At 36.8% G+C, this 14,810-nt stretch overlaps 1 protein-coding gene across 1 annotated transcript in view; it reads left to right on the top strand.

The window, feature by feature from the left end:
- Positions 1–14,810, top strand: part of LOC121867856 (drebrin-like protein B) — a 66,417-nt gene that overhangs the window by 30,711 nt on the left and 20,896 nt on the right. The window contains exons 8-11 of the mRNA XM_042367981.1: positions 2,013–2,158; positions 3,670–3,785; positions 4,289–4,413; positions 11,158–11,478. Of these exons, the coding sequence (XP_042223915.1) occupies positions 2,013–2,158; positions 3,670–3,785; positions 4,289–4,413; positions 11,158–11,478 (708 nt within the window). The remainder of the gene's footprint in view (positions 1–2,012; positions 2,159–3,669; positions 3,786–4,288; positions 4,414–11,157; positions 11,479–14,810) is intronic.

Genomic DNA, 14,810 nt, shown 5'->3' with positions numbered 1-14,810 from the left:
ATGAATTATACTGTACAGTATTAAGATAATGTACAAAACTAGATTTTGGGTGCATAGACTGGGGGGAGGTGACGGGTGGTAGAGGGAGGACAAGTGGACAACTTGCCTCCTGGCCTGTGTTGTCACCAAAATTCCAGTGTTGTACTGTATTAAGGTTCATTTTGATAATGTTTTTATTTATTTTTTTATCAGTGATTGACCCACCCGGGTACAGGTCAACGACCCACATCGGGGCCTAGGGGGCAAAAAAGAAAGAATAGAGAAATTACAAATAGAAAAGGAAAAGGTTATATTAATCTACACTGCGAAGATGCTGGAAAACCTGCCTTTTAAAGTGAGACAGATTGTATGAGTATGGAAACACAGAAGAAGGCAGAGCATTCCACAGTTTGGCTTTGTGAGGAAAGAAGGATGTACTATAACGGGTTATTCTAGTGTGACTGACATCCACAGAGAAATGGTGGGCACCTTGGGCAAGACGTGTGTTACGAGCCCACGGCCTTGCCGGCAGTACACAGGATGCCAAATCCACCAAACATTGCCCATTAAAGTACCTGTAAAAGAGAGAGTGAAGCAACATTGCGGCAAAGAGAAAGGGAAGAAAGATTGTCAACTAAAGGAGGAGAGTTAATAAGACGAAATGCCTTTGATTCCACCTTATCCAACAGTTGGACAGAATAAGAGCCACCCCGCATATGAGAGCAGTACTCCAAGTTAGGACGAATGAATCCCTTATATACTTGAAGCAACTGCTCAGGAGTGAAGTAGTTATGGCATCTGTACAGCATTCCCAACTTTCGGGAGGCAGATTTTGCAATGTTAAGGATGTGTGGCTTCCATGACATATTAGAGAAAATGGTGAGGCGTAGCATATCTATTTTAGAATTTGGCGGAATGATAGCGTCCTGAAATGTGATTGGTGAGAGATCATTTAATTTGGAAAGTGTTATTGGTAAATACTGAGTTTTATTACTATTGAATTTAACGAATTTTCTGCCTCCCCATTCGGAGATGCTGCACAGATCCATATTGATAGATGTAATGATATCAGTTCTAGCTTAAACACTGTGTTGTAGGTTGATTGTGTCCTATGTACAGCAATTGTTCAGTACAGCACAACACACTGTACAAAAAACAGGAGCGAGCAACTGATGAACCTTGTAAGGGGACTGGTGACAAAGAATTATGCACCAAGCCTGCCGTGAGGCTAACCTGGGGGGGAGGGGGGGGGGCTCATCTACAAGATGCATCAGCCAATTACAGATGTCCCATGAGGTCACATGACAGTATTAGCCAATCATTGCATGCGAGCCTATGACCTAAGTTACCTCAAGCGTCTCAGCCTCCTGCCACCCACGCACAGAGGACCTGGGACTCTGGAGCACGACGCAATATTTCGTCATTTTTCTATACATGTTATAGTACTTACTGTATTTAATATTTTATATTATCAATGATAAAACATACACCATAAATGGCTGATCATAATAGAATATATACAGTAATAATAAATGTTGGAGTTGTGTGTATCGCTGTATTGGTATTAATAACTAGGGCTCTTTTCTCAATTTATAAAATATGCTAATGAAAATTATTGGAAATTAGAAGTAATAGATTTATAAATTGCAAACGTTGGATGGTCCATCATTATTTGTATTTTTATTATTTTCATAAATACTGTATACGTACCATTAGACAACACATTATGCTTCCAATATCTTCCCAGGCGGTAGTACCTCCCTGTTTGACAGCTGCCTACTACCTACCAAGGTATGCTGTGAAAGAAAAAGCTTCGATTCAACAAGTGACTGTAGAAACTTAAGAGCTCTGGTTTTATAGTAATAGATGTGATATTTCTAGCCAAGGTGGTACAGTACTCCATAATAATCCCAAGGAACTTTGCATTATGTTTTCTTTTAAGAATTGCCTTTTCACTGTAAGGGGGGTCCTAAGTCTAAGTTGATATCTTGGTCTGATTGAGTCACTTTGTAAAAACTCCTTGCATTTTTCAGGAAGCGGAAACCCTAATTGGCCAGAGAACACATTCTACTCGAGATATGTTTGAATCGGGTATCACGAACTCAAAACAGGCAACGGACAAGAACCGTCCACCTCCCCGTCGTCTAAAAGAGTTCAAACCAGTCAACAGCCAATCAAGGTACAAATTGTCGAATGCTATATATATATTTAGGTGTCTTCTGGGTGATGGCTTTATTACCAGCATGTCCAGATCTTCTGGTTGTGTAGCATTAGTTGGTACTATATGGGGTGGGCTTAGTGGCATTAAATAATTATGTAATCAGAACTGTAATTGTGCATAAAATCTTTATCTATCCAGTGATTGTCCAGGATCTCAATAGATGTAATAATATATTTCTTGTATTGATGAAGGTTTTGGAAAAGGAGTTAAGATTAGTGGTAGGTTGAATTGCACTAAAAAATATGAAATACAACTCAATTCCGAGTTATTTACATTACTAAAGTGTATATGGTTTATGATAATATATATTCAGTAGTTTTCATATAGGTTTATAAATGGATAAGCATGTTTATAAACTATGCAGTGCAGCATGAATATAGACAATACTGTATACGTATACGGTGCACATAGACCGTGGGAGTATACAGTTTCTTGTGTGCCGAGACAGAGTAGGTAAACAACAATAGTAAACAGTAAGGCAACTTGGCCAAGGATACGGTAGCTGATAAAGCTGCCAGGTGCTTATTTCTAGGAGGTTCCTTTAATCTGAATGCTCTTTTTTTCTGATTCCCACAATCAAAAAGGGGTATCATACTCTTAATTTTATTTAGATGTTTCAGCTGTCAATAATCAGGTCTTGCACACTCACCAGTAATGCTCAGATAATTTATTGAAGAATTGAAGAGGGTGTGGCTATCTCATACATGAAGTACAGTAGTTAACTTTCACCTTATTAAGAATAGAGAATAGGAGCAGGTGAATGAGGATTTAATTATGTACACAGAAGGAAAAAAATTGGAGGCTAGCAGAAAAAGGTCAAGCATGTGTAGTGTTGCCATTACACATTCTTGAGGTAATTCTACTTTACACAACTTTGCATGTGGGTATAATTATATTTTCTATGCTTATGGCCCTTTAGACTTGAAGCATCTGTAAAATGGCAATGAACTTGTCCTGATTTAGTGACAACCTTGTTAGTTTTTTATTATTATTATTGTACACTTTAAGACAATTTGTATTATTTTTCTCTTTTTACTATTTTTTAACGAGATTTCTACATACAGTATTAAAATATGGTTTAGTCCATTACTAGGCTGTTCATATGTTATTAGAATATTGAATGTAGAGTCCAGTTTTGAATATACTGTACTGTATTAAGAACTATTTGTGGCCTCATAAAAAAAATGGTGTTTGATTACTCAGGAAATTTAGAAGTGAAGATAGTGAAGCAATAAATTAGAATAAAATGAGGGACTTGTTGCGTTAAGCGTGGACAGTAACACAAGGACGCATTTATGAGGCAGTGAATGTTTTAAATGAATTGTAGTAAATATAAATTTACATATAAATGTAAGAATTTAATTTTTATGAACATACTGTACTGTAGTTAGAAAAGGTTGTAATACCTTGCAAATATGGATTTCTCACTTACTTGCCAGCTGTGCATAATAATGTTATCCCAAAAACAGTAGAGAGGAGGGCAAGGAAAACAATCCGTCGGCGCCAAGTAGAGGAGTTGCTGCACGTTGGCCTCCTGCTTCCTCTGAACCTCCACAGCAGCTTGCCACGCCCACACAACGCAAAGGTAAGTCAGTTATACATAGTGGCCATTGTTTCTTTTTGTGTTGTTTAGTAACTGTATTCCAGTATTCATTATTGATGGGGTGATAATCAGCAAGTTCAAAGGCCTGGGCTTAGTTTATGTATTTGGTATTTTACAGACCCTTGAAACTGGACCAGTGATTCTCAAAACCTGACTTTTCTTCCCTGGTTTAGGTTAAAGAAACTCTGTTGAGAATTTGTTGTACACCTTGAATTACAAAATACAGTAAATATCATTGCATACATACTTTAAATAAGAAAATAACATTAAGAGACAGTGTGTTTAGAATTTGAGTTCCCTAAGGGCAAATTATATGGGTTTGTTTGTCCCAGTGGCTTCTTGTGAGTTGTGAGAAGAGTTCATAAATAATTACAGTATTTTCTGATTGAATGAATAACCCGTGGCAGCACATGAGATCCCATAGTGATGTACAGTATACTGTACTGTGTATTATAAAATCTCAAGATGGTCTTTCTTCATCGTAGGTGATGTGATGTCACCTGCTTTGTCAACAAATGTTAGTACACCACAGCAAAACACTATACCAGATCATTCATCACCTCCAGCACCACCAACCAAGCAACCACCAGAGACTTCACACCCCCAGCCGGTCAGTTGTTATGAACATAGTGTTAAAGCTTTTTTATAAATAATAGTTTAGTGTTACAACATAGCATGTACGGCAAATTTTACTTCTAATTATGACTGCGCAATTATTTTTGTGCCTTGGTTTTGTTTATCAATAACACTATAAATACATGAGGACGCTTTATTGTACAGTATTAGTGATTGCATTTCTAGCTTACTTGCACAAAGTGCAGAGAAGCTTTTGGTGTACCCAGGGTGTCATCATTGGCATTATTGTCAGTTTAGACATTGAAAACTTTCATCTTAAATTTGGTTTGACAACTGTTAGACATTGATATATAGTATGATAACCTAAATTAACATTTGTTTATTGCCATCAGTACCCTGTTCTGATGCCATAGAAAGTAACTAAAGTTAGAATGAAATTAAATGATATACGGGTACCCTTGATAAATGAATGGTTTGGGTTTAAAAAATATTAAGTGAAATTTTGTATCGGGAATAACAGAACAAATTTAAAAAATAGGGTTCAGTTTCCCATTGATAAAAATACCCAATTTCATACCCCCAAAAATACGAAATTGGTTTACAAATAAGAAAAAACTACCTATCTAATGATAAATAGTACTCAACTACAGTTGTACCCCGCTTAACGCGGTTTCACTTTCTGCGATTTCTCATATACGCGGTGCCTCGCCAGAACCGAACTTTCACTTAACGCGGTTCATCTACTCATATACGCGGTGAAGTATAATATTTTTTTTTTTTATTTAGCTCATAAAATTCATACAAATTACCTGGCCATAATATAATTTACATTGCTGGAATTCTTACAATATGATGATCATTTTGAATATAAACATCATAGATTTTGCATTAGACATACAAATTTTAGATATAATGTTTACTCTGAGTAAATATGTTATCTTTTGTGCAAAATATATGACATTTATATTCAAAATATTCCTGGTCTTACAAGGAATCCAGCAATGTCAATTATATTATCCTAACTTTAGTTTGAGGTATTATTTATTACTAAAAAGGTAAATATTCTGGTTTTCCCACACATCTGGTAGGGAGGATTGGTGGGAGGTGGGGGGGAGGGAGGGACCGACCGACCATCTGGCACGGTGTGAAGAATATTTTTTTTTTTTATTAACTGAAAATATTTGTTTTAGCTCATAAAATTCATACAAATTACCCAGCCAGAATATAATTTACATTGCTGGAATTCTTACAATTTGATGATCATTTTGAATATAAACATCATAGATTTTGCATTAGACATACAAATTTTAGATATAATGTTTACTCTGAGTAAATATGTTATCTTTTGTGCAAAATATATGACATTTATATTCAAAATATTCCTGGTCTTACAAGGAATCCAGCAATGTCAATTATATTATCCTAACTTTAATCTGAGTTATTATTTATTACTAAAAATGTAAATTACTATTTTCTCCCAAAGCTTCTCTGGTAGGGAGGGTTGGTGGGGGGTGGGGGGGGGTTGGGACGGACCGACCATCTGGCGCGGTTGGAAGAGGGGGGGAGGCAAGGTGGGGTACTTTGATTGACAGATAGTGTCGTGAAGAATATTTTTTTTTTATTAACTGAAGATATTTGTTTTAGCTCATAAAATTCATACAAATTACCCGGCCAGAAAATAATTTACATTGCTGGAATTCTTACAATTTGATGATCATTTTGAATATAAACATCATAGATTTTGCATTAGACATACAAATTTTAGATATAATGTTTACTCTTGAGTAAATATGTTATCTTTTGTGCAAAATATATGACAATTATATTCAAAATATTCCTGGTCTTACAAGGAATCCAGCAATGTCAATTATATTATCCTAACTTTAGTTTGAGGTATTATTTATTAAAATCTAGTGGTTTTCCCCCAAAAATTTCTCAGAGGGAAGAGCCAGCAGTGTAGTGTGAGAAGAGGGGGAGGGAGTCGAGTCCATTATTTGAATGGACATTAACTTGGCGACTGTATTTCTCTATTTCTCTTAAGTATTAATTGTGTGCATGTACCATCATAAAATTAAGATGTTATTTTTACTAGAACATAGTTGTGTGTCTCAAAAAGTGGAGTTTGGGGGTCGGGCCAGTCTCTATTGGAATTAATCCCATATGTTCTGTTGTTCACTTAACGCGGTACCCTGTGGGTTCAATTGACCACGTTAAGCGGGGTACAACTGTACTGTAATTTACTACCAAACACATAAAAAACATTGATAAAATACTATCTAGATGAAAATATGCAGCAAAAACTATTCAGGAAAAGTTAAATCAAAGGTTAACACAGCCGCCAGCTGTGCCATTTACATAAATGCTGGCTACTTCACACATGGCCGCCCTCAAGCTTCATCACAGCAACACAGCCCGGCTGCCGCTGCCGATCTTTAACAATGCTCCTCTTCCGCTCTCACACACAAAGAAATGTTTATTCCCTTTATGATTTGTACCTTGTGATAGTTGTTTCTTTTACTTTTTTTTCTTAAGCACATTTTATAAATAGGATTGTGTGTGCATGTAACAATAAAAAAATATGAAGAAAGTTATGTTTTTAAACTCAAAATTACAAGTTGAAAAAAAACCTTAGCTTAACTCCTACCTCAGCTTGGTGCAAAGAGCACTAGGTGGATGTTGCTGCCCTAACTCGCTCTCTGGGGCGCACGATTTGAATTTTTACCGGGACCCAAATTCGTGTAAGCTTCATAACATGAAAAATAGGTGGTAATTTAGGGCATTCGTATTAGGAAATTTTTTGTATCTTGAATGTTCATATATCGAGGGATACCTGTACATATCTAAGTATTTTTGAAAACACTAAATGTTTTCCCAGGTTACTTATACATTTTCCCAAGATATTCTTGTATTGAATATTAATAACAGTGCTTTATATGAGCTACTGCTCGTGTGTGTCCTCTTCTCACTGTACTTGGTAATAATGCGAGCATGCAGTTTCTTCCAAAAATTTTGATTACATCTATAAGCAAAGCATCAAACATATTATTTTGAAATGAATGCCCAGGATGTGTAAATACTATATTAGTGTTAGTTGAAATAAGTACGTAGTTGGAAGATTTTTGTCCACCTGAAAGATTTTTTCAGGTGAGCAGTTGGCTGCTCTCCTAAATTTGCTCATGTACAGCACTGAGTAATATGAGATGAATGTTTAATATGAAATACATGTACCGTATAATTACTGTAGCTTCAAAAGATAACACAGTTGGCAGAATTGCACAAAGTGTGGTGGTATTGCAACATTCAAGTGTGGAAACCTTAACTATATTTTATTTATCCATTTAAATGGACTATGCTATTGTTGGCCCTCCATCGTGTGTGTGTTAATTTTTCGAGTTTTGTGTGTCTCATATCTAAGGTCACATCTGCGCATACTTTCTAGAAATGTTCCAAGAGTATTTTCTTTTTCAAAACTACTGTACGTCTGTTTTCATCATGCACCATCCAAGATGGCTGATATTACTAGAAGTTGAAAAAAGATGACAGATCTTATTGTTTAAAACTACTTTCTCAGTTTTGCTGGAAATGTAGCAGAATACTCCATAGGTAGTCCCCTTCCAAATTGTGTTCACTGTCAGCATTTGCTGTCCCAGAATGATGTAAATGCTGCCTGGGCCTTTTGTTTTTAATATAAGAAATAAAGAATTTGCAGTGTGCATAAATGTTGAAAATTACTTGAACATAGAACCATTAACCCTGTTTTCCATGCCTTTTTTTTTTTTTTTTTTTTTTAGGCCACCTGAACTCTTTCTTTCTTGTGTCCTCTCTTGATCATACAGTACACTATAACCTCAGATATCCGGCATTTAACCATCTGGAACCCTCAAGCAGGCAGCATTTTTTTGTGGAGTCAATTTCCAGTAAGTTATTTTAATCACATAAAAAAATCAAGACAATCGGTTTGGATTTGGCAGCACTTCGCCTGTGGTTCCATTTTTAGCCACTAGAGGTGCTGTGTGCATCCTCCATGTCGGCCAAACACACTGTGCACTGCCATTACAATGCTGCTAACTTGAATGTTTGTCGGTTCTTTGGTTTAAGATGCATATTTATAATAGTAACTCAGGCATCCGGAAAAAACGATTATCCGCCACGCTCGATTCCCCATGCATTCCATGTATCTGAGGTCTTACTGTAGTATACTAAAGATGTTAATATAGAATTTAGTGCATGAAAAATATTCCCAGGAATTCCATTCATTGACCATAACCACTAAAACTTACTTTAAATTTCTCTGATGGCAGCTGGGACACATGTCATCAGATAATCATGTCTAACCTATGCTAAATGAACATTGAGACAGCAGAGGTTGAGATTAAAAATTTTATGGTAGGAGGGGTTGGAGTTTCTCTGACCTATAATGAATGGGTAAGGGTTAAGATAGGAGTGCTTGAAGCCTCACCAAAAAATGTTTTTTTTTATTTATTATATAGAAGTGAAGCTTTAAGCTTCCAAATAACAGATAATAAAAAAAATATATGAGCAATGGATATGAATTATTTACATAGTGTTACTTGGAAATGATGGGGTACAAAAAAAGATTTGTAGATTGCTTGCAGATGAAGTAGTGTCTTTCAGGATGTTGGCTTAAAAGTGAACTAACTTGTAGTGGCCAAGTGAAAAAGCATTATGAATGGAAGATTGATGGTAAAGACATTGATGAAAAGCACTTGAAAGTAGCAGGAAGAGACAGTAGATTTTATAAGAGGTGAATCAGATTAGCATCCAAGTGAACATAAATGTGGATGTTGTTGGACTCTTCTAGCAGATGGTAAAAGATCACTCTATGTGTCACCCTTACACTTTCCACTTTTATATGGGGTGGATCACAGGTGCACAAACCTCAAAGGAGAGTAGCAAAAAACCTGTGAAAAATGTGACAGAAAAGTGCCAAGTCAAAAAATTGAAATAACCACTCCTGCTGTCTCAATATCCCCTACTTGCATTCTCAGTATACGAAGTAAACTTTAGCCTACAGATTAATTGACACCCCTATCATATCAGTTCATTATGCTTACTAAGTTGAAAGTTGTCAGATGGCTCCCACTAAGGAACAAATATCTAAGGAGAGTGGAACAATGGATGGAGATAGTTTTGGCAATGAATTACGAAGAAAATTTATTGTTCATTGAGTATGTGAATATTTTTGAAGTCTTAAAATAATTTATTTTGGTACCAGTTCTCACTTCTTTAGTAGGAGTGATTTAGGACTCATTTTTTTTATCACTGACATTGTCACTTATCTTTTTTGTACGTAGTTTGGTTCACACCCTTGACTAGTTTTCCTGTGAAGATAATTCCTTGACATTAGAGGTATTAAATAACATATAATGTGGTTATTTTTATACAGTGAGCTGTTAGTGCAGTTAGTTAGTTTATATTTTGGGCTGCAATTAACCAGTATTTTCCAGTGTTTTAGCCATTGTGGGGTAAAAAGAAAAATATTGAAATTCCTGTAACACAAGTAACCATCTTCTGATTAATCACTTACTTGGTGTCAGAGGTCAATTTATCCCATTGTAGAGTACAGTGGTCCCTCGGTTAACGAACGGTTCGATTAACGAATTAGCTCCCACAAGGATTTTCACTTCGATTAACGAAATCCTTACGACAAACACGTTTTGTTGTGAGCATCAGCTGATTGGCTAGTCCGCCAATACAGTAATTGGTTCTATGTTTACATTAGTTTCCAGTGAAGTAAATATCAAGAAAGTTGGTCTCTTGAATATTTCTGCATTTTTTATATGAAAATTATTGGTTATTCTGAAACTTGTTAACATATTGATAATATATACAGTACAGGGAACAGTCTTTGTGATCCATCAGCTGATTGAATCACCCAACAACGCTTCTCAGTTTAACTTTGTTTACAGTGGAGTGAACATCGATTTTGTTGGTCTCTTGAATATTTTTGCATTTTTACATTAAAATTATTGGTCGTTCTGAAATTTAGTTAACATATTGATTAGATACAGTGCAGAAATTATTATGAAACGTGAAGAAGGCATTAGAACCAATGCACTCTGTAAAGCATGTGGCATGTCATCATCGACTGCCTCTACAATCAGCTGTTTGATATGTAAACAAAGCTGCCGGTAATACGACATACACACCTCAAAGTAAGTTAAAATACAGTATTCTATTGTTTTTTATTTATTATTTTACAGTATGCTGTACAGTACAGTACTGTATTTAGTTTATATTTAATGTTTTGTTAATTCTATTACTGGTATACATTACTTTGTACTTTTTCTGTGAGTTGGAACCAATTTCCCAATATCCCATTGAAGTAATAGATTCGGTTAACAAAATTTTCGGTTAACGAACGACTCTGGAACAAATTGTGTTTGTTAACCGAGGGACCACTGTATTTCTGATTGGGTTCTGTTGTCTATCTTGCTTAAATATATATAGTATGTCATATATATTATCTGATGGCCACTTTATTCTCCATTCTACCAACTCAGTTTTTGCTTCCCTTACAGGAAATTAAATTTTTTTGCACCTAATTGCTTCAAGCCATATGATGAAATTAAAAATAGGTTGACTGTTCATAAGTTTTGTTTTGCTGTATATTTGCATGAAGCATTTTCTATTTTGACTTTCTCTTACCATTAGTTTTGTTGCTTGTGTGTTTCATTTTGTCATTAATATAGAAATGCCCCTATTTTTTATTTTTAAGGAAAAGCTTACACCCTTTTAATTAAAACATTGTTATCAGGAAGTCAATAATACTGGCTATGTGAGGAACTTGCTACGAGATGGGCTGCCAACTCAGCCAGTGTATGACACCGAAGAGCCAGCAGCTATGAATGTGTGGGAGGAGGCGAGTCTACAAGAAGCATATCATGGCCCCCCTCCTCCCGAACCACCAGTTCATAATACAAATGGCAGCAATCAGACTTACCATCACCTTCCCTCAATACCATCCCTTCAACAAGAATCCTCTCTAAACCAAAGTTCCCTTTATCCAAGTTCCCAACACCCAACCTCACCCCACCAAGAGGACCCCGTGACATACCAGGCTCCATCATTTTATACTGTACGTTTGATTGTTGCATGATCTCATGTATTTCTGATTTGCACTGTGTTAATAGGTGTTAATAACAGGGTACTATGATTGAGCACACATTCTCTTTGTTTGTAGGAGTTAAATATGGTTGGATTTGTATACTTTTTATATCTAAATACAGTAAATTGATGTAAATGTTGGTTACACTATAGAAAAATCTTCAGGATTAATTGGAGCATAAAGGAGTGATACACAGTGGAGAAATCTAGAAACTGGAAAACATGAAGAATTAGAGGTAAAAGGGAGCCATAAACTTGGGGGAATGGGAAAATAGCTCTGTTGAATGATGTAAAGATTTTAGCTTTTTAGGAAGGTCACCAAGTGGTGGAGCACCAGAGCAAATGTGCCCAAAGGATCATTAATGAGAGAGGGGACCATTCCTTAACCAAGGCCAAGAGAGAAAGAGGGGTGGTCTACCAGATGGTCTGACAGATGTACTCCTGTCCCTGTAACTGCACACACATTTCAATTATTGTATCTCTCACTACCTCATTCCTGCACATATTCCTATCTTCAGATATTCCAGTTACCTGCACTCTTTCCTCAACAAATATACAGTATTTGGAAATTTCTCACTTTTACACCATTTATCATATTCTCTTGTGATAACTAAAAATCATTATCTGTACACTTCTGTCAAAATAAAGTAACCCATTGTTTGAAAAATATATCTATATATAACTTACTTTTATTCTAAGTAAATATCTTTATTCTGATTTGACAAAAATATGTTCTTCATTATTTGGAAATTATGAATTAATTGTTTTCCTTAATTATATAGCAACTGGTGTATCGGCACAGTAAATTGTCAAATGTTCCATGGCCCTTATGTCAAAGTTTGGATTTTCAGTGCTATCCTATTCTGTAAACTCATCCTAATAGCTTTCCCAGAGTAGAGTACAGTATTCTGCTTTGATTTGCTAAAATTCAGCGTAGAACACAGTTGTATCTTGACAGACCATTCAAAAGTCTCTTATGCCTAGACAATATCACTGATGGTCAACTGTTTTGAAAAACCAAACAAAATTTCTTCTTATCAGAAACATTAGTAGAATAATCAACAATAAACTGCAATCATGATGTTATATGAGCTTCCTCACAGAGTTTCAAATACAGTAAGTTCTCGCTTAATGTCAGGGTTACATTCCTGAAAATGCGACGTTATATGAAACAACGTCAAGCGGGTCAATTTTCCCCCAAGAAATAGATAAAATACAGGAGTTACGTTCCCCAGCTTCCCTTTGCCCCATGAAAAACATTTCATATACAGAAAATCATTGACATTTCTATAGAAATTAGTGTACATATATATATATATATATATATATATATATATATATATATATATATATATATATATATATATATATATATATATATATATATATATATATATATATATATATATATATATATATATATAACTACTAAGTTTGTATTGGTACTCACCGATGGGCGGAGGTGGTAGAGCGAGTGTGTGGTGGGTAGTGGCAGGAGGGTATGGCGGAGTGGAGGAGGAGGCGGGGAGAGGGAGGTGGTGAGTCACTGAGACTCTGCTGCTGCCTCCTCCTCCTCCTGTTCTAAGTTCCTCTGCCACTGTTTGCTCCTCCTCGGCTGCCGGCTGTTGTGAAGAAGCTGTTTCTGCAGAAGCTGCTTCTGCCATCCCGAGGCAAACAAATGAATCCAGAGTTGACTGCTTGGTGCTATTCTTCTTCTTCCTCTCCTTATAGATCTCAGTGTAACAACCAAGACTTTCATCAATGCTGAGTTGAACCACGTTCTCTGTTTGGGTCGTCATCTATAAGGATTTGCATTGCTTGCTGGAATATGTTAAACGATTCTGCCATTCTCTTGGAAGTTAGCGTTCGTTAAGGTTCTTCGTCGTAAATGCGTCTTCAACGGGACTGTGTTATGTTAGTTGTTGCGGATTTTCGTTGGTGAGCTCATCTGTATGGGATGCCAGGATGTCCTCAATATCCTCTGATTCCAGCTCATCAGTGCCTGCCTGTCTAGCCAAGCTGAGGATATCCCTATTCACAGCTGGGACTAAGTCCATGAATCCCGTAAAACTGTTGGCGGCTCTCGGGCCACAATTTATCCCACACACCATTCAGACAATTTTCTGAAACCTCTTCCCATGTCTTGCCAATGTTGTCAATTCCATGAAGAATGTTGAAGCCACGCATTTCTCGAATCGTAAGTTTATTTTCTCCTTATGTAGCCTTGAGCAGCTGGGCCATGGTATGACGTAAATATCACGCCTTGAATCACAGCGTGTGGTCCATAAGCTGCATCAGTGCTGTCATGTTGAGAGTCAGGAATACAACTTTTACACTGTCATGCAAGTCGTCGAGATTAGCATTGTCAACAATCAGAATTTTGAAGTCAAGGTTTTTCCTTGGCACAGTATTCCTTCATTGCAGGGTCGGCATACCGTTCAACCACTGGCAAATTATGGCGCTGGTTATCCATGCCTCGCCTTTGTAGATCAGGAAGGTGATCCTTAAAGTAACTTCTAGGGCCCGTGGGTTGGCAAACTCAGCTTGAAGTCACCGGCAGATTCGCGCCAACAACAACATCATGGTCTTTGCGCTTTAAAACCTGGCGCTCTTTTCTCCTCCTTGGATATATGGTCCTCTGGCATCCTCTTCCAGAGACCATTCTCATCCCATTGAAGACTTGCTTCGATTAGTATCCTCCTTCCTGGATAATCCGTTTGAATTCTGGTGGGAATGTCTAGCGCAACAAATATCTGAACTGGCAGCTTCACCTGTCATCTTAATATTTAAGGCCTCAAGCCATCATTGAAACCAGCCACTTCTGCCTTTGTCGTCAAACAAAGATCTGGCCTTATGCTGGACGATAAGGCTCACAGACACATTGAGTTCGTTCCATCAGCAGCATCTTTTCACTTTTCTATCACAGTACTCTGGTACGAGTTGTCTGTTGCACTCAAGAAACCACTTCCAACTAACCTTAATCTTGTCAACATTGGTCCGGATGTCACTGTTGTGGGGTTAGAAGCACTGAGGCTACCATATCCGTCTCCCTTTTCAAATCGGGTTAATACATCCATTTTGTAGCAAGGTAATGGTTTTGTGTGGCTCTTCACTACACTAGCATCAGTAGGACTTGATGGGCACTTGGAAGCTATTTCGAATGGACAGTGAAAAGCACTTTAGCACCACGAATGATGTGAAGTCATAAGAGACTGGCTTGGCGTCGCTTGGGGACACTGTGATTCTAAGAACAGTGATGCCAACCAGAGAGTATGGAAAAGCGGTGATGCACCATAGAAAGTA

The sequence above is a fragment of the Homarus americanus genome, unplaced genomic scaffold, assembly GCF_018991925.1.
Source record: "Homarus americanus isolate GMGI-L3 unplaced genomic scaffold, GMGI_Hamer_2.0 scaffold37032, whole genome shotgun sequence".
Classification (NCBI taxonomy): domain Eukaryota; kingdom Metazoa; phylum Arthropoda; class Malacostraca; order Decapoda; family Nephropidae; genus Homarus; species Homarus americanus.
The sequence above is the reverse complement of the archived record's forward strand: the minus strand, read 5'-3'. Positions and strand labels throughout refer to the sequence as shown.